Here is a 20,806-nt window from a genome sequence, read left to right as displayed (position 1 = left end):
TTTTTTTTTTTTTTTTTGAGATGGAGTCTGGTTCTGTTGCCCAGGCTGGAGTGCAGTGGCATGATCTCAGCTGACTGCAACCTCTGCCTCCTGGGTTCAAGCGATTCTCCTGCCTCAGCCTCCCAAGTAGCTGGGACTATAGGCACGTACCACCACGCCCAGCTGATTTTTGTATTTTTAGTAGAGGCTGGATTTCACCATGTTGGCCAGGATGGTTTCAATCTCCTGACCTCATGATCTGCGTGCCTCGGCCTCCCAAAGTGTTGGGATTACAGGCATGAGCCTGTGTTTTCAGAGACAGGGTCTTGCTCTATCACCCAGGCTGGAATGCCGTGGCACAATCACAGGTTGCTGCAATGTTGAACTCCTGGGCTCAAAGGATCCTCCCACTTCAGCCTCCAGAGTAACTGAGACTATAGGCTCATGCCACCATGCCCAGCTATTTTTAAAACTTTTTGTAGAGCTGGGGTCTTGCTATATTGCCCAGGCCGGTCTCAAACTCCTGGGCTCAAGTGATCTGCCTGCCTCGGCCTCCCAAAGTGCTGTGATTACAGGCGTGAGGCACCACGCCAAACCTTAGCACTGCCATTTTGACTGAGAACAGGTGCCCAGCAGCAGGGGCTATTCCCAGAATTGCCACTGCATCAGGCCCATGGGTTGTTTTTCAGCTGCAGGTGATAAGTATGTGCCCTGGGCCACCTCTCAGACAAGGTGTCTGAATTGGTGCCGATCAGCATCACATGTAATCGCCATCTCACAGGTTCTGTTGAGGGTGATTCTGCACACCTGTAGCTCCGGGAAGAGCCTAATGGGGAGGAGGAAGCATGGCTGTGAGGTTTACAGGGTCGGACGGTCATTGTGTTGGGAGCTGGCGTGTGGAGGGGCATAGACGAGGAAAGAATGTGAGGTGGCGTCACAGCAAGTTTTGATGGAGGAATAGGAATTCGCCAGGTGGAAAGGATAGTCCTGGTGGAGGGAACAGCCTGGCCTCTAATAGTGTGCAGTGTTCAGAAAGCAGGCAGGGAAAAGGAGGCCCAGGGAGATACCAGTTAGGGGATGGGGGCGGAGGCAGACGAGGGTGGAGGAAGTCGTGGCTGGAGTTGGCATAGCCTTTGACTGGGGTCCCTGCTGTGGTCAGCCCTGTGCTGGGTGAGGCTGTGATCACAGCTGGTTCAGGCCCTGCCAGGAGGGGCCCCCAGCTGAGACCCAACCTCTAATTTGGCAGGGGAGGTGGATGGATCTCAGGGTGGGGGGGAAGGCGGGGGAGGCTGGTAGTTAGGAAGTCTCCGGGAGGAGCTGAGCCTTAAAGAGCTTCGTGTTGTCCTTTCTGTCCTTGCACTCTGCACACACTCATTGAACTGCGACAAATGAGGACAGCTGGTCAGGGCAGAGGCAGGCCAGAGTTGGGGCTCACTGCTGTCCCTGGTAAGCTGGGGCTGAAGGGCAGGCTCTGGGGTCTGCAGAATGGGGTTTGCATCCCAGATTCTTCACATGGCAGCTGTGGGACTTTGGGCACAAGGCCTCCGTCTGAGCCTTAGTTTCCTCAAGAGGACTTGCGCCCAGGTGCACCTGGGGCTCCAGCCATGGGCGCATCCCATTCCAGGAAGAGCCGGCACACACTTGTGCCCCTGGGGCACCTGAGCGCACAAAGGGCAGCCTGTGCCCCTGCTGGATACACAACCAGCTGACTTCAGTTAGGAGGATCAAGGAGGTGCCTGGTGGGAGAGCAGAACAGCAGGCAGGGTGCAGCCAGCTCCCTGGAGGGATGGTGGGCACCCATCCCCACCCTGCCACCTCAGTTAGCAGGCAGAGAGGGTGTGCTCTGGAATCCCACGAGCCACTGTGCCTCGTCCTCCCCAGTGGCTGACCCTTCTTCACAGTTGGTGCAGCTTTGTGATCTGCAGTGCAGGGATCAATTTGCAAATACCTTTCCCACCCATTCCCTGGAGAATTGGGGTCCTTGGCTCAGATGACAGACCAACCTGAGTTGGAATCCCAGCTCCTTGGTGGCCATCCTGGCCTCCACCCCCTCACTGCCTCTGCTCCTCCTGTCCTGCCCATGCCCACCTCGGGGCCTTTGCACACACAGTTTCTTCTGCCCTCCCTTCTGGCCCACTCCCTCATTTCATTCAGGCTTCTTTCATATGTCACCTCCTAAGGTGGGCTGCCCTGACCACCTCATCTACAATGGCCCCAGTGCCTGGCACAGAATTGGCACACAGCAGATATTGTCAGAGAGATGGATCTGGGTTCTGTGGACAAGGCCGTGGGGGCAGGTGGAGAGCTTCCTCTTCCAGGAGGTTGTTTGGGGTTCAAGGCCTTGTGTGAGTTGTAGGCTTCTGTGCTGGTCAGAGCTGGGCCCTGCAAGCGCATGCTATGAGGCCTGCCCAGGATTTCCCTCATGGCCTCACAGAATACACTGGCCAGAGTCATTAAAGGGCGCCCGCATCTGCCTTCAGAGAGAGGTTTGAAGGTAGAACTGGGGAGGGATGCCGGGTGGGGGTTCAGGTTTCCTGTTGGGTCCTGATAGAATCAGGGCAGGAGAGGAAGAAGAGGGAAGAGGAGGAACGCAGGTTTGGGGAGGCGGTGGCAGGGCTTCACAAGCCTGGGGAAGGTGAACGAGGGAGCAGGTGGGACCACCATGGCCCAGAGTCTGTGCCTCCTCTTCCTTCCTGTGTTCAGAATGTGTGTGGGAACCAGAAGCGCCTTCTCAGTGTTCGTGGGGAAGCCTGGTTCGCCCGCGGGTGGGCCGCAATTTGGGTGCCACAGCCTCTAAAGACCAGCTCTCCCAGCTTCCAGGGCAGGGACTAGGGGAGGCAAGAGAGGCTCTTCCTTAAATTGTGAACCCAAGGTGCCTCAGCTGCCCTACTCTAGACTGGCCCTGTTAACTCCCCTTAAAAAACAAACAAACAACAACAACAACAAAAGTGACTCAATCGAATGGTAATGGAGCTCCGACGTGAATACTGCAAGTATCAGGCAACTCACTACCTGATTTTCCAGTCCTAAACCATTCTAATTGCTGTAGAAAGAACTAACCTTTGTTGAGACTGTTGAGTGATGGATGTTTTACACACTTGCTCTCCCAGAATTACCACCTGAGGAGACCGTAGGTGTGGGAGCTCAGAGAGGAGCAGTGGACTGTCCCCATCACACAGCCAGTGAGGGGCTGAAGAAAGAGCAGGCCCTGGCATGTAGCCCCAGATAGCCCGCTTGGGTGTGTCTCTGAGGGAGGCTGCAGGGCTGGCTCTAGAGTTTCCTTTTTTAGTCTTAGCCTGGTGACCAGCTTTCACAGAAATCGGCCAGCAGGCCGGGTGCGGTGGCTCACGCCTGTAATCCCAACATGTTGGGAGGCTGAGGCGGGAGGATCACCTGAGGTCAGGAGTTCAAGACCAGCCTGGCCAACAAGGTGAAACCCTGTGTCTACTAAAAATACAAAAATTACATTTCATTACAGGTGTGGTGGCGCACACCTGTAATCCCAGCTACTCAGGAGGCCGAGGCAGGAGAGTCACTTGAACTCGGGAGGCGGAGGTTGCAGTGAACTGAGATTGCACCACTACACTCCAGCCTGGGTGACAGAGCCAGACTCTGTCTCAAAAAAAAAGAAATTGACCCATAGATCAGCCCCAGGGGAGACTGAGCCAGGGTTTGGCCAGGCCTTGAGTTTCAGAGGGTGGCCATGGCTGGTGGCACCCAAGCCCTTGGGGCATCTTAGCTTAGTCTGTGCCCTCTGCCCAAGGGCCAACCCTCTGTTCTCGGGTCACACTTCCTCCTCTTGGAAGGCCCCCCCACCCCCACCAGAGCCTTTAATGACTCTGCTGCCCCTGGGGCTCAGAGAGCAACCGCCCTCTCCCACCCCACTTCCTCCGTGGGATAGGAGGGGGTTAGAGCAGGAAGATGAGACAAATAAAGACACCAATAAGAGGCAGGAGGAATATGTGGTAAAGCCAAGATGGGTAAGGGGAGGGGACAGGCTTCGGGGTGGCCCTGGCCCTGCTGTCTCAGGCTAGTATCTGCTTGTTGGTGCCACCACATTCTGGGCTCAGAAACTGGGGAGCAAAGTAATGAAAGAACCAGGCTGGGAGGCCATGGGGAACTCGTGCCTGGAGTTCAGCTCTCAGCATGCTTTTCGGTCGAGGACGCTTCCCTGTCTTAAGTCACTCAGGTCAGAGCCTTTGCCAAGAGCAATGCTGTTTTGTTTTGGGGGTGAGGAAACACCCACAGGCTGAGGGGAGGGTTGGGCCGTGCTAGAGAGGCCGTCTGTTGTCCTTGAACCTCCCAAAGCTGGAAAATAAGGGCCTGGACTGGACAGTGCGAGAGAGACATGGCTGGGTTTTCTTGCTTAGGGTCCTGAAAAGAGAGCAAGGTTGAGGCCACAGGGACCCCAGCCCCCAACGGACTGCTGAGTCGCTGGGTCTGCCCAGGGTTCAGGCACCCTCCCAGGTTGCAGCCAACTGGGGCGGGGGCCGGTCAGAGGCACTGGCCTGCAGGTTGGGGCAAAGGCAGGCTTTGCTGGTGGTCTATTTGGCTACAAAATCATCTGACCAGGCTCTGATCATTTGTGTGTGTGTGTGTGTAACTTTTACCTTTAACAGAAGAGGGAAGACAGGCCCAGGCACCTCCTCAAAAGAGCCCCAGAGCCTGTCACCCCTCCCTTACCCATCTTCTGTCCTAGGGACTGCATCCCTTCCTGACCTCCCAGGGTCCTATAATGAATAAGGGGGTCGGGATTCACTTGGTGACTGCTGAGTTGTGAGGCTTTGAGGGGGAGGGGCAGACTTCACCCACCGGCAAAGGGACATCGGTGCTGCAGTCGGGAAACTCCTATGTCCGGGCCTCAGTTTCCCGGAAGTGACCTGTTTTCAGGAGTGGCCGCATCCCAGACCATCAGCCCCGCTGCGGTGAAGGGTGGCCCCTTCCTGGGGCTGCCCTAGAAGGGGGAGGTCCATGCACCCACCGCAGCCACCACTCGGCAGCCCTTGGCCTTAATTAAGCGCTTCTTGCATACTAAGTGCTGCACCCAGATTATCTCCCTTATACCATTCGACGCCAGGGAGATAATGAGTGTCCTGTTTCTGGAGGAGTAAACTGAGGGTTGGAGTGGTTAAGGCTCGCTCAGGGTGCCAGCGAACCAGTAATTTCGAACACAGAGTTCTGGCGTGTTGGGCCAGGACCTCTCTGCTTTGACCCTTTAACGAAGGGGGCGGGAGCTGAGGGCCGGTGACCGCCAGTAACCCCGGCAGACGCTGGCGCCGAGCGGGTTAAAGGCGGACGTCCGCTAGTAACCCCAGCCCCATTCAGCGCCGCGGGGTGAAACCCGAGTCCCCGCCGCCGTGGGGAGGTGGGGCGGGGGCCGGGGCGGGGCCCTAGCGAGGCGGCAGCACGGCCTCTGATTGGCCGCGCGCGCTCACCCCATGCCCGGCCCGCAGCCCCGAGGGGCGGGCTGGGGCGGGACCTGCAGGCGGGGCGGGGCTGGGGGCGGGGCGGGGCGGGGCGGGCGCACCGCAGCGCTCAACGGCTTCAAAACTCCGCCGCGCCTTGACAGGTGAAGTCGGCGCGGGGAGGGGTAGGGCCAGCCGCCTGGACGCCCCAAGGGCGGGCGCAGATCGTGGAGCCATGGATTGCACGTTCGAAGGTATTTTTGGAGGCTCCCCCCGGCCCCAGCCCTTTATACAATGCCTCCGTCTCCTGCAGGTTCTCCTGGGGTGGGCAGGCATGGGGGCTACGGAACTTGAGCAGGAAAGATCCCCTTCCTGAGGGAGAAGGTGTGACAGTTACCAGCTCACTGGGGAAGTGGGGGGCTACCCCCTATCAAATTAGTGCCCCCTGCAACTCAAGGGGAAGGGTTTGCTTAGAGACCCGACAGCAGCATCCCGACCTAAGAGGGTTTGGAGGGAGAGGGTGGCCTTCTCTACATTCTCTGCACCCGCTTTGGGACAGGACCAGGAGGAAGCAGGGAGGAGAGCCCGTTGTCCCTGTCTGCTACAGCGTCTGCCCTGTTCGGCACCCCTGCCTATTGTGGGCATCTTAGACTCTTCAGGCAGACAGTGGGAGCCCTAGATTGTCAAAATTGTCAGTTTTTCTTTCAGGCCTCAGTTTCCCCCATCTATCAAAGAGGCTCACAAGGGCTGGGAAACCCTGCAGTTGAAAGTCCATTATGACTTGATGACTTGTGACCTGGAGCGTCCACAAACCAGAAGAGTTTCTACTTGAGAAGCCAGGGAGACTGGGGCTGCCAACCCATCCTATTCTGCAAACTGCTCTAGGAAATTTCCCCTCCTGCAGTAACTTCCCTGCCTGGGTACCTGTCAGTAGGCGATGCTGGGTCTCCACTCTGTGCCAGCTGCCTGCTAAGCAAAGCCGCGGGCAGCCCTACCAAAAAGGGTTTAATCTTTCTGTTGTACAGATGAGGAAACTGGGGCCAGTGAGAGGAGGCTGTTGGTCCAGGCTCCACTTCAAGCTGGTGGTGGGCAGGGCTGGGAGCTCAGACTGGGGATCCTGAGAGCACTGGAGGTCCCCATTGTCTTAGAGAGCATTCTGCAGAATGGGTGCCACCGTGAGTGGGTTAGAGGGCCCTGGGCTGAGCCAGATAGGCTGCCAGGCGCCAGCTGGGGGAGAGGGCCCATGGCCAGGCGGGGCTGAGGTGGGAGTGTGTCCCAGTCTGTATGAGGAGGAAGGAGTCAGGACAGACAGCACTTGCTTTTGCAGAGATGAAATCAAAGCCCTGAGTGGCCAGGCCTGGGTCTTGAGGCTACTTGGCTGCAGGCAAAGCCTGGACTTGAGCCCAGAACTCTATACAGAGAGACACTGGTTGGCCATGTGGCCAGCAGCTGGCTCGGCCCTAAGCCTTGGTCTGTTCCACTGAGTAATGGGTTGGTGATAGCAGCCTGGCTCTTGGCTTCTTGGTGGGGCAAGAAAAGGCACAGAGACAACAGATTCAGGATTTTGTAGACCTGGGTTTGAACCCCACTGCATGCTCTTGGGCTGCTTGTGGTCCTTCCTGAACCTCAGTGTCTTTTCTTGTCTCAAGATGAGGTGAGCTAATCTTTTCAGGTAGTCTAGGATAGTGGCCAGTGGTTGGGGCATTGGAGTCAAGTAGGGTCTGGACTCAGTTTAGTATCAGACTCTATAAGAACTTAGGCCAGTAAGTCACCTCTCTACAGCTCAGTTTCTTCATGTGTAGAATGGGGCCAATGATCACACCACCCTCTCAGCTGTGGGTGAAGATTAGGGGCCTAGCCTGGCTCCGTCAATGTGGGTAGCCCCACAGTGGGCCTGGCTTTTGGCCCAGACCCACCCTTCTGACATGGGCCCCCACCCTTAGAGTCCTTCCAGCGTGGATGAGGACCCTGCTCTGATCTGGGGTTCTCTTGGGGGACTTCCCTGTCGCCATTCTCTTTGGAGATCCTGCGCTGCCCTAGGAAGAGTGGGCCCAGGCTGCACAGTTGGTCCTTGGTCACAGAGGATCCCACCACTTCTTCAGGGCCTCAAGGCAATCCTGCCTCTCTCGGTGCCCCTCTTCCCCCTGTAAACTGAGGGGAGGGGAAAATCACCCACTCCTCAGCAGTTTCTAAGTTGCTTTGTCAAGTTCAGTGCCCAGAGGATCCTGCTGGGGGAGCCTTTTAGGATGAGACCAGGAGTGGCCAGTGGTGGGGTGTAGGGTCCATCGCCCCTGTATGAAGACCCCCTCTGTCCTGTTTCCCACTTGCCCTAAGCTGCTCTTCCCTCCCTGTCCCCATCTCCGTTCCAAAGACTGGAGCTGCTGGATCTGTGGACGGAGACATGCCCCTGTTTCACACATTGAGAAACAGGCCCCAGTGGGGCCAGGGAAGGCTGCACCTGGGCCTCTGGATTCCTTTTGTTCTGTGTGAGGTGGGCGCTGATGGACTGTGGACAGGGCAGGAGACCTGTCTGGAAGGGTTGGTCACCTCATGGGCAAATGCTTGGAAGCTGGTCTGAGTCCACAGTGCAGTGTGGACATGTGTGTGTATGAGTGTGTGTGTGTATGCGAGTGTGTGTATAAGACTGTGTGTATGAGTGTGTCTATGAGTGTGTGTATGTGTGTAGGTGTGTGTGTATGAATGTACGTGTCTATGAGTGTGTCTATGAGTGTATGTGTGTAGGTGTGTCTGTGTGTGTATAAGTGTGTGTATGTGTCTGTGTGTGTATATGTGTGTGTATATGTGTGTGTATATGTGTGTGTACGAGTGTGTGTGTGTGGACTCAGAGGTGGATGTCTTGTAGAATGTATATGCCCCGTGAAGACAGGAGTAAAAGTTTACCATCATCCACATCAAGATACAGGACATTCCCAGCTCCCCAGGAAGTTGCCTGGTTCTAGGCAGGGATTTTTCTTATTCACAGCCAGGAACAGTGCCTGGCATAGTGTGGGCACTCAGCACATGCTCATCGAATGAGTCAATGAGTGAATGAATTTGAGCCTGCTGTTTGCTGTGGGCTAAGGATGTTGCCAGATATTTGGGCAAATACTGGGTGGTGGGAAGAGCTTAGGCTCTGAAGTCTGCAGTCTTGGGCCCGACCCTGGGCTCAGCCCCAGCCTCCCAGCCTAGCTGTGGGGCAAGATTGTGAGCCTTGTGGTGCCCACCTTGTCCAGGTATTGTGATGCACTCGCAGCAGCAGGCATTGCTCGAGACAGCACAGGTGCTTGTGAAATGGCTGTGTGTCGGGAACACCAGCTCCTGTGGGTGGCTTTCTGTTCTGGTGGCATTGCCCACACATACAGCTGTGTGCCAACAAGGGTTGTGCAAATAGGGTTGTGTTTGGATGTATGCAATGCCCTGTTTGGGGGTCAGTCTCTGCCTTGCTCACACATCTTCTCCTTTTCACAGACATGCTTCAGCTTATCAACAACCAAGACAGTGACTTCCCTGGCCTGTTTGACCCGCCCTATGCTGGGAGTGGGCCAGGGGGCACAGACCCTGCCAGCCCCGATACCAGCTCCCCAGGCAGCTTGTCTCCACCTCCTGCCACACTGAGCTCCTCTCTTGAAGACTTCCTGAGCGGGCCGAAGGCAGCACCCTCACCCCTGTCCCCTCCCCAGCCTGCACCCACTCCATTGAAGATGTACCCGTCCGTGCCCACTTTCTCCCCTGGGCCTGGTATCAAGGAAGAGTCAGTGCCATTGAGCATCCTGCAGACCCCCACCCCGCAGCCCCTGCCAGGGGCCCTCCTGCCACAGAGCTTCCCAGCCCCAGCCCCACCGCAGTTCAGCTCCACCCCTGTGTTAGGCTACCCCAGCCCTCCGGGAGGCTTCTCTACAGGTAAGGGGGATGTGTGGTGGGAGGGACACCTGGGGTGGGACTCCCAGGAGCACAGGAAGAAGCTTCTGCTGTGATGTGAGTAGAGGTCTGTGCAGGCTCTAGAAATTGGGGCTCCACTCTGCGCTTGAGACACCCTGTTACTAGCAGTCCTGGTGTGCTTATTGCCAGGGTAGGCGCAACCTCAGACCGCAGGCCTGGCTTGAAGCCAGTGCATTTGCATCAGGGCCCAGGCAGGGACTGTCCATAGGAGGCCACATGGGGCAACGACTCATCCAAGGCCAGTTGGTGATAGAGGCCTGAAGAGCAGGTTGAAAGTGGGAGAGGGCAGTCTGTGCCTGCAGCCCCAGGCTTTGTTTCTGCAGGGAGCCCTCCTGGGAGCACCCAGCAGCCGCTGCCTGGCCTGCCACTGGCTTCCCCGCCAGGGGTCCCGCCCGTCCCCTTGCACACACAGGTCCAGAGTGTGGCCCCCCAGCGGCTACTGACAGTCACAGCTGCCCCCACGGCAGCCCCTGCAACGACCACTGTGACCTCGCAGATCCAGCAGGTCCCGGTGAGGGGTCTGGCCAGGGGTTGGGGAGGGCACAGCCCCTGGCCCAGCCACACAGCTTACAGCCAAGCCCTCTCCCACCCTCAGGTCCTGCTGCAGCCCCACTTCATCAAGGCAGACTCGCTGCTTCTGACAGCCATGAAGACAGACGGAGCCACTGTGAAGGCGGCGGGTCTCAGCCCCCTGGTCTCTGGCACCACTGTGCAGACAGGGCCTTTGCCGGTGGGTGATGTGGGCAGGGCATAAGGGAGTGGGGTCTGCACACACACACGCCCCACTGGTAACATGTGCCTGGTCCTGCAGACCCTGGTGAGTGGCGGAACCATCTTGGCAACAGTCCCGCTGGTTGTGGATGCGGACAAGCTACCTATCAACCGGCTGGCGGCGGGCAGCAAGGCCCCGGGCTCAGCCCAGAGCCGTGGAGAGAAGCGCACAGCCCACAACGCCATTGAAAAGCGCTACCGCTCCTCCATCAACGACAAAATCATTGAGCTCAAGGATCTGGTGGTGGGCACTGAGGCAAAGGTGTGGAGAGGCCTGCAGGGGCACAGACTGGGGTGTCCCTAGGAAGGAACAGATCGGGGTAACTGGAAGGAAGAGAGGGAGTGAGACTGAGCCTGGACAAGCAGGGAACTGGGCTTCAGCATCCCCAGGCCTGGCCAGCCTCATTTATTTAGTTAAACGGGTTTGCAGACCTCTTCAATAAAGGTGGGGCTGTGCTAGGCATGGGGGATGCAGCAATGAACAAGACAGACAAAAATTGTCCCTCAAAGAGGAGCCGATGTTCTGGTGGGGGAGATGGACAGTAGGCAGGATGGACAAGTGCTCGAGTCCACCACATTTGACTCATTGCAGAGAAAGCAGGAAGAGGGATGATGAGGGTCCCCTGGTGGTAGCCAGGGAAGGCCCCCCTGAGACGGCGGCAGGCACAGCAGCAGCTAGCCAGACCCTGCTGTTTGCATCTTACATCCTAACGCTATGCTCGGCCTGGGAGGTGGGTGCTACTAGGCGAGGAACACTTCAGGTAGAAGGAACAAATGCAAAGGTCCTGAGGCAGTAGTGTTGCAAAGCAGCTCCGCAACCCCTTGGTAGGGCCCCCCAACCCCACAACCCCCGACCTCACGGGCCACCTGTGCTCTCCCCCTCCTTTCCACACCGTGCAGCTGAATAAATCTGCTGTCTTGCGCAAGGCCATCGACTACATTCGCTTTCTGCAACACAGCAACCAGAAACTCAAGCAGGAGAACCTAAGTCTGCGCACTGCTGTCCACAAAAGCAGTGAGTCCTGGCTTTATTGAGCTCCAGTTGGGCCTCTCCTCTAGCCCTGCTCCGCCCCCCACCCCGGCCATGCCCCCTGTCCCTAGCCCCACCCTGCCCTTGGTTCTGGCCCACCCTCTGCCCCGCCTACCTCACCCTTGGCTCTAGCCCTGCCTTCAGCTCTAGTCCCTTGGCTACCTCTGGTCCTGAAAGAGCCCTGGCGCCTCCCTTTGGCCCTAACCCAGCCCCATCGAAGTTTCCTGGGCCAGCTTTAGGAGCTGCAGCAGTCCCTAGACCCCCAAGGGCCTAAGCTCTGATTGGGGTCACATATCCAACCTTTACTCCTGGCTCTGTTCCTTCCGGTCCACAGAATCTCTGAAGGATCTGGTGTCGGCCTGTGGCAGTGAAGGGAACACAGACGTGCTGATGGAGGGCGTGAAGACTGAGGTGGAGGACACGCTGACCCCACCCCCCTCGGATGCCGGCTCGCCCTTCCAGAGCAGCCCCTTGTCCCTTGGCAGCAGGGGCAGTGGCAGCGGTGGCAGTGGCAGTGACTCGGAGCCTGACAGCCCAGTCTTCGAGGACAGCAAGGTTGGGCCCTGCCACGGTGCCCCCTTCCCCACTCCCAGCCATATCCTCTGAACCTCAGGACAGGGTCAGGAAGACCCTAACAGATCCTACCTCCCATTTCATAGACAGAATAACTGAGGCCTGGAGCCATGTGGGGTCCCACAGTAAGGTGGGCAGAATCCTGACCCCCCTTCCCAGCCTCATGGTCTCTGGGGTCCCTCTGGTTCTGCCCTCACCACCCTGCCCACCCCCACCAGGCAAAGCCAGAGCAGCGGCCGTCTCCGCACAGCCGGGGCATGCTGGACCGCTCCCGCCTGGCCCTGTGCACGCTCGTCTTCCTCTGCCTGTCCTGCAACCCCTTGGCCTCCTTGCTGGGGGCCCGGGGGCTTCCCGGCCCCTCAGATATCACCAGCGTCTACCACAGCCCTGGGCGCAATGTGCTGGGCACCGAGAGTAGAGGTGGGACTGGCCAGCCCTGGCATCTTCGGGAGGGCGCTCTGGGGGAGCCCCCAGGCTTGTGAACTTGGGGCTCTGGATTTCCTGGGAGCTGTGTCCCCAGCTTTCCCTCTGTCCATAGATGGGCCTGGCTGGGCCCAGTGGCTGCTGCCCCCAGTGGTCTGGCTGCTCAATGGGCTGCTGGTGCTGGTCTCCTTGGTGCTTCTCTTTGTCTACGGTGAGCCAGTCACGCGGCCACACTCGGGCCCCGCCGTGCACTTCTGGAGGCATCGCAAGCAGGCTGACCTGGACCTGGCCCGGGTAAGGGCTTGCCCCTGGCAGAGTGGGCAGGGCAGGGACCCCAGGCTGGGAAGGTGCTGGGTGTCAACCCTTGTTCCTCGCTCCCTGTGCACACCATGAATCTGTCCTGCCCTGCCTGTGCCTGGCCACGCATCCGCAGACCCCACCACCCCTCAGAGCCTGCTGTGGGTGGCTCTTCTGAGATATGGGGCAGCTGCTGTGACCTCACTTTTCTCACCTGGAAAACCCTCATCCACAGGGGGACTTTGCCCAGGCTGCCCAGCAGCTGTGGCTGGCCCTGCGGGCACTGGGCCGGCCCCTGCCCACCTCCCACCTGGACCTGGCTTGTAGCCTCCTCTGGAACCTCATCCGTCACCTGCTGCAGCGTCTCTGGGTGGGCCGCTGGCTGGCAGGCCGGGCGGGGGGCCTGCAGCGGGACTGTTCTCTACGGGTGGATGCTCGCGCCAGCGCCCGAGACGCAGCCCTGGTCTACCATAAGCTGCACCAGCTGCACACCATGGGTAGGACCGAGCATGGGGCGGGCTCCGACGTGCTCCCTGCTGCCTGCGCTCCACCCACAGCCTCATGCCTGCTTGCCTTCCAGGGAAGTACACAGGCGGGCACCTCACTGCCACCAACCTGGCGCTGAGTGCCCTGAACCTGGCAGAGTGTGCAGGGGATGCCGTGTCTGTGGCAACGCTGGCCGAGATCTATGTGGCAGCTGCATTGAGAGTGAAGACCAGTCTCCCACGGACCTTGCATTTTCTGACAGTGAGTGGGTGGCGGGGGGTGGGGTGGGGCTGGGGGCTTATCCCTGCAGCTTTCTCCAGAGGCTCCCTGGGTAAGAGTTACACGGGATGTTGCAGTGCTTACCAAGGGGGATCCAGGCCGAGCCCTGGCTCGGCCTGGGGTCTGGCCCCAGCCTGTGTCCACTGTGACAGCCCATTTCCCCCCCCTACAGCGCTTCTTCCTGAGCAGTGCCCGCCAGGTCTGCCTGGCACAGAGTGGCTCAGTGCCTCCTGCCATGCAGTGGCTCTGCCACCCCGTGGGCCACCGTTTCTTCGTGGATGGGGACTGGGTCGTGCTCAGTACCCCACGGGAGACCCTGTACAGCTTGGCCGGTAACCCAGGTGCTCTCTTACCCTTTCCCTGTCCCCTCTCCTGTCCCATGTCCTCATTCCTGTTCTGTCCCTTGTCGCCCGAATCTCTGGCTGTCTCTGGCCACCCCAGTCCTTCTCCCTGCCATGGGTAGTTGATGTGGGGGCTGTAGGAAGGGAAAGGCCTGGGTGCGTCTCGGTTCCCACTGGGGCTTTCAGAAGCACACGTAGCGACTGAAGGGCAGGTGGCTGATTGGAGAAGTGACCCCAGGCAGCACTGCTGTGGCGTAAGGAAGCAGAGCCAACAGTGGTGCCTTCTCAAGTCGGTTTTCCTTTGGGAGCAGCATAGGGCAGGCCTCAGTGTTGTCCTGGCCAACGCTGGTGCTGGGGAGTTATGTCCACCTGTTTTCCCCTGTCCTTGGCACGGGCTGCACCCAGGGGCGTGCCGGCACTTCCCAGTGCCCCTGAGTATGGCCCCAGCCCACCCAGGAAAAAGCCCTTAGCTTGGAGAGGAAGGTGGGGCCCTGCTCCCCACCCCACTCACCTCCTCTTCTCCACAGTGGACCCCCTGGCCCAGGTGACTCAGCTATTCCGGGAACATCTCTTGGAGCGAGCACTGAACTGTGTGACCCAGCCCAACCCCAGCCCTGGGTCAGCTGATGGGGACAAGTAAGTGTCGTCGTGCCCTCCTCCAGGCAAGGCTCCTCCAGCAGGATTCTGGGAATAGCTCTGTCCTGTGGAGAGGGCCAGAGCTGGGCTACCATGCGTGCCATGCGCCCTTCGTTCCTCTCTGGGTTTCCTCTCCCCACCAGCCTATGGGAGGAGACAGTGGCAGTTTGCAGAGCCAGGGGTCAGGCTGTACTCTAGTGGGCAGGTGGGGAGGGCCAGCACCCTCCTAGGACCCCTGCCATCTGTCCCGACAGCCAGCCCTCTCCTGCCACAGGGAATTCTCGGATGCCCTCGGGTACCTGCAGCTGCTGAACAGCTGTTCTGATGCCGCGGGGGCTCCTGCCTGCAGCTTCTCCATCAGTTCCAGCATGGCCACCACCACTGGTGAGCCCCCGGCCCCTGCCCTGGCTCCCTTCTCAGTCCCCATGCAGCGTGGCTGGCTGAGGGTTCAGGGGACCCTCCCTCTCTTGCAGGCGTAGACCCGGTGGCCAAGTGGTGGGCCTCTCTGACAGCTGTGGTGATCCACTGGCTGCGGCGGGACGAGGAGGCGGCTGAGCGGCTGTGCCCACTGGTGGAGCACCTGCCCCGGGTGCTGCAGGAGTCTGAGTGAGTGCACGGCAGGTTCCCCCCTCATCCCCTGGGCACTGTGCCTCCACTCAGCCTTTGTGCAGGAGGGGTCACCACCTTTTATCCCCAGGGAACTCGAGCCAGGGCAGTGGGGGGGGGGGGGCACTCAGCCAGGGCTTGTGGACTGGTCTGATTGGCACTCTTCTGCCCTGGTCGCAACAGGAGACCCCTGCCCAGGGCGGCTCTGCACTCCTTCAAGGCTGCCCGGGCCCTGCTGGGCTGTGCCAAGGCAGAGTCTGGTCCAGCCAGCCTGACCATCTGTGAGAAGGCCAGTGGGTACCTGCAGGACAGCCTGGCTACCACACCAGCCAGCAGCTCCATTGACAAGGTGAGGGGTGGGGCCAGGGGCCTGGCAGGGCTGGGGGACTCAGCCTTCCATTCCCTGGTCCTTCTCCCCATGCCCCAGGGACTGCAGAAGACCATGGGGTTAGCCCAAGACCATGGGGTTAGCCCACCGCAGCCCAGGATGAGGGGTCTAGCACATAGGGGGTCCAGCAGAGCTTGCTTTTTGGCTAAGGCTTCTGTCCAGAGGAGAGGGGTTGCCCTTACCTGGCCTCAGTTTCCCCATCCCTGGGAGGATGGGGGTGGATGGTGTGGTAGTACCCCTTTGGAGGCCCTGCATCAGGAGGGCTGGACAGCTGCTCCCGGGCCGGTGGCGGGCGTGGGGGCCGAGAGAGGCGGGCGGCCCCGCGGTGCATTGCTGTTGCATTGCACGTGTGTGAGGCGGGTGCAGTGCCTCGGCAGTGCAGCCCGGAGCCGGCCCCTGGCACCACGGGCCCCCATCCTGCCCCTCCCAGAGCTGGAGCCCTGGTGACCCTGCCCTGCCCGCCACCCCCAGGCCGTGCAGCTGTTCCTATGTGACCTGCTCCTTGTGGTACGCACCAGCCTGTGGCGGCAGCAGCAGCCCCCGGCCCCGGCCCCGGCAGCCCAGGGTGCCAGCAGCGGGCCTCAGGCTTCTGCCCTTGAGCTGCGTGGCTTCCAACGGGACCTGAGCAGCTTGAGGCGGCTGGCACAGAGCTTCCGGCCCGCCATGCGGAGGGTGAGTACCCAATGGCCCCCTGTCCTCAAGATGGGGAGTCAGGCAGTGGTGAAGAGGGACAGCCCTGAGCCTCCACTCTCCTGGCCCCCAGGTGTTCCTACATGAGGCCACGGCCCGGCTGATGGCGGGGGCCAGCCCCACACGGACACACCAACTCCTCGACCGCAGTCTCAGGCGGCGGGCAGGTCCCGGTGGCAAAGGAGGTGAGGGGACAGCTGCTGACCAGGGATGTGCTGTCTGCTCAGCAGGGAAGGGCGCACATGGGGTGTGATACCAAGGGAGGCTGCGTGTGTGTCAGACAGGACAGACAGGCCTGGCACCGTGGCTCACGCCTAGCACTTTGGGAGGCCCAGTCAGGAGGACAGCTTGAGCCCAGGAGTTGGAGGCCACAGTGAGCCTGGGTGACAGGGAGAGTCCCTATCTCAAGGAAGAAAACAAGAAAACAAAAAAACAAGCATCTTCTTGGTTACCTGATGACAATTCCTTTCACAAGAAATTGGGGCGACTGTCATTTGTGGGATTTATGACTACACGTGTGTGACTCAGTCTGTGGACTTTATGTGTGGGCTGAGACTAGGGTGGGGAGAGGGGGACCTCTATACCAGGTACGGGCGGCTGGTGCCTTTGCTTGTGTGTGGGCGGGGCTCCCGCGGGGGCGTGGCCAGCCTGAGCCCCATCCCTGACACATCCTTGTGTGCGCAGGCACGGTGGCGGAGCTGGAGCCGCGGCCCACGAGGCGGGAGCACGCGGAGGCCTTGCTGCTAGCCTCCTGCTACCTGCCCCCTGGCTTCCTGTCGGCGCCCGGGCAGCGCGTGGGCATGCTGGCTGAGGCGGCGCGCACGCTCGAGAAGCTTGGCGATCGCCGGCTGCTGCACGACTGTCAGCAGATGCTCATGCGCCTGGGCGGTGGGACCACTGTCACTTCCAGCTAGAACCCGTGTCCCCGGCCTCAGCACCCCTGTCTCTAGCCACTTCTGTCCCGTGCAGCTTCTGTCCTGTGTCGAAGCCCTGAAGGCCGAAGGCAGTGCGAGAGACCCTGGCCTCCACGGTTCACCCGCGGCTGCGCTGTCCCTTCGGGGTGGAAAGTCGGAGGGTTGCGAACCCGACCCTAAGACCGGCGGCCATGATGGTGCTGACCTCTGGTGGCCGATCGGGGCACTGCAGGAGCCGAGCCGTTCGGGGCGGGGCGGGGGGGGGGGCCCTCCTTGCTCTGCAGGCACCTTAGTGGCTTTTTTCCTCCTGTTTAGAGGGAAGAGATGAGTACATTTCCCTGCGCTGACGGAAGCCAACTTGGCTTTCCCGGACTGCAAGCGGGGCTCTGCCCCAGAGGCCTCTCTCCCCCTCGTGGGAAGACGTGTACATAGTGTAGGTCAGCGTGCTCAGCCTCCTGACCTGAGGCTCCTGTGCTACTTTGCCTTTTGCAAACTTTATTTTCATAGATTGAGAAGTTTTGTACAGAGAATTAAAAATGAAATTATTTATAATCTGGGTTTTGTGTCTTCAGCTGATTGATGTGCTGACCAGTGAGAGTGCTTGGGCCCTCCCCCAGCACCTAGGAAAAGGCTTCCCTCCCCCTCCGGCCACAAGGGACACAACTTAGCTCTTTTCGATGTTTGTTAGTAGGGGGGGTGGGGAGGGCTGGCTGTATGGCCTCCCGCTGACCTGTCCCCCTGTTCCCAGGGCTCATGTTTGGGCTGTCAACCCTTAAGGCCTCGATGGACTCAGTTGTCCCTTCCTTCTCACCTCCCAGTTGTGTCCCCATCAGGTCCCTGGGTGGTATGGGAGGATGGACTGTTCTCCAGGACCTGTTTGTTGTATGACAGGAGCTACAGCTTGGGTCTCCCTGCAAGTCTGGCACGTCTCACCTCCCCCGATCCTGTCCCCTGGTCCTCTCACAGCAAAGAAGCCTCCTCCCTCCCGACCCGCCGCCACACTGGAGAGGGGCACGGGGCGGAGAGGTTTCCTGTTCTGTGAAGGGCAGGCTCCCTGACTCCATTCATGCCCCCCTGAGCCCCTCCCTTCATTCCCATTCCCCAACCTGAAGACTGGCCCAGCTCCCAGCTGAATCTGGTCGGAATCCACGGGCTGCAGATTTTCCAAAACAATCGTTGTATCTTTATTGACTTTTTTTTTTTTTTTCTGAATGCAATGACTGTTTTTTACTCTTAAGGAAAATAAACATCTTTTAGAAACAGCTCGATACACACAATCTTCAGTGTGAAGCAATATACTAATAAGAACACTAGTCGTCTTAACATTTACAGTCTTCATATATATTATATATATGTATATGTATACATATATATACACTATATAACGAGGCCAGATATAATACACACGTTTACCATTTTACAGTCATATGTACAGGAAGTTGCTAGGGCGGCCCTGGGCTGGGGGCTGCATCAGGCCTATCGAAGCGTGGACAGAGCTGAGGACACGGACGGACAGGCGGACGGACTGGCAGGGACTGGCCCGGGCCGGTGGTGGCTGCGTGGGCAAGGGGCGTCGCGGTAGCCCCCTACCCGGCAAAGGCCCGGTTGGGGCTCTGCTGCGGGCGCACGACGCATGGCGGCGACACACGGGAGAAGCGAGCATGTTCCCAACATATATACATTCTATGTAACATATATATAGAGGGGTACACAGGTTTTGTACACGAATCTAGCGCTGTCCCTGCTCCCGTGCAGAGCGGGCGCGGCGGTCCCTTGGTGGTGCACAACGGTCGCCCGTCCGCCGGAGGTGCGTTCTGGCCGCTTCTTGGGTTTTGCGCTCCCAGGCTGGGCTCCAGGGGTGGGGTGGACTGGAAAGGGGACGAACAGAGGCCAAAGGGTGTCCCAGTCCCGCCCACACTCGGGGAGCCCGCAACCCCTAACTGATCACAGCCCAGGTCTACCCCGGCTTAGCCCGAACCGCACGACAGATCCGGCAAAGGCTGGGCGGGAAGGCCCCTGGAAGCGTTCCGCACGGTTTGTTCCAAAGGCTCAGGTCCCTCCAGCAGGCGCCTGCCTAGCCCGCTCTTAGAAAGGCTTCCTTTCTCCCCGGCCTAGTCCACGGAGCCAGGAGCCGCCCTCCGCCTCTTCCAGGACTGTTTCGACCCCCACACCCAAGCCCAGGGCTCCCAGCTGCACGCCACGACCGACTGGGGTGGCGACAGCACCCACGTGGAATGTGTGCCACGTCGTCTTGAGATTCCAGAGGGGAAAAGCGTCCCCAGGCCAAAGCCGTCTCACACCCTCGCCGGAGGCTGAGCGCCCCGGGGAGTCTGGCCGCTCCGCGGGCTCCCCCTCCGTAAGCCTAGCCCCTGGGGTGGGCAAGAACGCCCTGTGCCGTCCGGTTCCGGGAGCAGGCGGCTCCGGAACGGGTTTTCCTCCCAACCCGGGGCCGCAAGTCTGAGCCCTAGGCGGCCGGATCCACGATCCGGGACCCGGATCAAGGATCGGCTCTGGACCCGCACTGGGAGCAGCTCAAAGGCCCGGGGGCTGCGCAGGCGGCTCCTCTCCTTCGGCGACGGGCGGGTAGGCGGGCTCCGGCGGCTCCTCCGGCCGTTGGGGTGGATTACAACGGCAGCCTCTGCAAAAGACGCCCGCCCGCCCGTTACCTACGACCGCGGACCTCAAAGGCCACAGGCCCCGCCCCCCGGCGTGGGCCCGCCCCCCAGGCCCCCGACCCAGGCGACGCTAGAGTGCGGCTGGGGTCTCCGCCCGAGGCCGTCGGCCCCACCCTTTCTGGCCCCACCCCGTCCACCTTCACCTTTACCTCCGTGCCACCGTCCCGCGCCCCCGCCGGCCCCACTCTGTCACCTATCTTGGGGAGCTGCGGGGAGGCCGTCCCAGGGTCGCCCTTCAGTCCCTGGCTGCCCATGCCACGACGCCGGCGGGTTTTCGGCGGCGGCGGCAGCGCGCAAGTGGACGGGGACCCGAGCTGGACGGCAGCGGGGGCTCCTGGGGGTGGGCGGAGAGAGCTCCCTCCCTCTCGGGCTGGGCCCTGCGGGGCTGCGCAGCCAAGGGGCAGCGGACTGTGAAGGAAGTGCGAGGGAGGGCTCGTCTCCCGCTTGACACCCTTCCCCCTACAAAACACTGTGGTCCCCTACCTTATGTTTGGGACATTTCAAAGAAAAGTTCTCTTCGATGAATATGCAACCTGTGACCAAAGAGAAGTTTCGGTGGTTAGGACAGGGTGGAGGCACAGCTGTGGGGTTTTGTCGGCAGCCAGGAGGGGAGCCGAACTGCCCGCGAGGCTCTAGACTGCAGGGGCTCTTTTCAAAGAGTTTATCAGATCCTGCACAAAACCCTCCACACTCCACTCCACGGCGCGGGTGAGGCTCCTGGTCTGGCGGTCTTGACTCACCTCACCTCCTCCACCGAGAGCTTTTCCCGCTGAGTTCCACGAGCCGCCCCTCCTCACTTGAGGCAGCCCCTCCCGCCTTACTCTGCCAGCCGCACTTGTCACTGCCTCCTAAGAGACTGACCTGTGTGATCTTGTCTTGCTCCTTGTTTCTTTTTCTTTTTGAGATGGAGTTTCACTCTTTCACCCAGGCTGGAGTGCAATAGCGCGATCTCGGCTCACTGCAACCTCCGCCTCCTGGGTTCAAGCGATTCTCCTGCCTCAGCCTCCCGAGTAGCTGGGATTACAGGCATGCGCCACCACACCCGGCTAATTTTTGTTTTTTTTTTCAGTAGAGACGGAGTTTCACCATGTTGGCCAGGCTGGTCTCAAATTCCTGACCTCAGGTGATCCACCCGGCTTGGCCTCCCAAAGTGCTGGGATTACAGGCGTGAGCCACCGCGCCCAGCCTTGCTCCTTGTTTCTTCCCCACTCTCAGGCAAGCTCCCAGAGGGCACCAGCTCTGTCTTCTTCCCTGGATGTATGCCCAGCCCCTGGAAGAGCTCACTGACTTCCAGTGAGCACGTCACGAACCCCTGTGGACGGACTGGTAGTGGTGTTGCAAGCCTGGATTTGAGCATCTGCTACTTATCTGAGC

The 20,806-nt window shown here is 59.8% G+C and overlaps 2 protein-coding genes across 9 annotated transcripts in view; one reads left to right on the top strand and one right to left on the bottom strand.

Annotated features, from left to right (window-relative positions):
* Window positions 1-18,018, top strand: part of SREBF1 (sterol regulatory element binding transcription factor 1) — a 26,827-nt gene extending 8,809 nt beyond the window's left edge. Inside the window, exons 2-20 of one of the 6 annotated variants that reach the window (XM_026448091.1) lie at window positions 5,549-5,638; window positions 8,853-9,284; window positions 9,647-9,834; window positions 9,919-10,053; window positions 10,135-10,356; window positions 10,995-11,109; window positions 11,459-11,679; window positions 11,916-12,117; window positions 12,236-12,414; window positions 12,653-12,914; window positions 12,998-13,164; window positions 13,355-13,523; window positions 14,051-14,159; window positions 14,434-14,543; window positions 14,633-14,765; window positions 14,949-15,114; window positions 15,625-15,825; window positions 15,917-16,028; window positions 16,528-18,018. In XM_026448091.1, the coding sequence (XP_026303876.1) occupies window positions 5,549-5,638; window positions 8,853-9,284; window positions 9,647-9,834; window positions 9,919-10,053; window positions 10,135-10,356; window positions 10,995-11,109; window positions 11,459-11,679; window positions 11,916-12,117; window positions 12,236-12,414; window positions 12,653-12,914; window positions 12,998-13,164; window positions 13,355-13,523; window positions 14,051-14,159; window positions 14,434-14,543; window positions 14,633-14,765; window positions 14,949-15,114; window positions 15,625-15,825; window positions 15,917-16,028; window positions 16,528-16,757 (3,443 nt within the window). In that variant the 3' untranslated portion in view covers window positions 16,758-18,018. Of the gene's footprint in view, window positions 1-3,611; window positions 4,169-5,493; window positions 5,639-8,852; window positions 9,285-9,646; window positions 9,835-9,918; window positions 10,054-10,134; window positions 10,357-10,994; window positions 11,110-11,458; window positions 11,680-11,915; window positions 12,118-12,235; window positions 12,415-12,652; window positions 12,915-12,997; window positions 13,165-13,354; window positions 13,524-14,050; window positions 14,160-14,433; window positions 14,544-14,632; window positions 14,766-14,948; window positions 15,115-15,624; window positions 15,826-15,916; window positions 16,029-16,527 lie in introns of those variants that run through there. The other 5 variants (XM_023191762.2, XM_023191765.2, XM_023191764.3 and 2 more) reach the window with 5 other exon arrangements.
* RAI1 (retinoic acid induced 1) overlaps window positions 17,917-20,806 on the bottom strand; it is a 131,435-nt gene continuing 128,545 nt past the window's right edge. The window contains exons 5-6 of one of the 3 annotated variants that reach the window (XR_002726278.1): window positions 19,582-19,965; window positions 17,917-19,395 (exon numbers count right to left, since the gene is read on the bottom strand). Coding sequence is in view for 1 of the 3 variants with exons in the window: in XM_023191758.1 (XP_023047526.1) it covers window positions 19,381-19,395; window positions 19,916-19,965 (65 nt within the window). In the remaining 2 variants the exon portion in view is untranslated. The remainder of the gene's footprint in view (window positions 19,396-19,581; window positions 19,966-20,806) is intronic. The other 2 variants (XR_002726279.1, XM_023191758.1) reach the window with 2 other exon arrangements.

The sequence above is a fragment of the Piliocolobus tephrosceles genome, chromosome 16 (assembly GCF_002776525.5).
Source record: "Piliocolobus tephrosceles isolate RC106 chromosome 16, ASM277652v3, whole genome shotgun sequence".
In the NCBI taxonomy this organism is placed as follows: domain Eukaryota; kingdom Metazoa; phylum Chordata; class Mammalia; order Primates; family Cercopithecidae; genus Piliocolobus; species Piliocolobus tephrosceles.
Note: the sequence above shows the minus strand (reverse complement) of the source record. Positions and strands in the feature narration are given on the sequence as shown.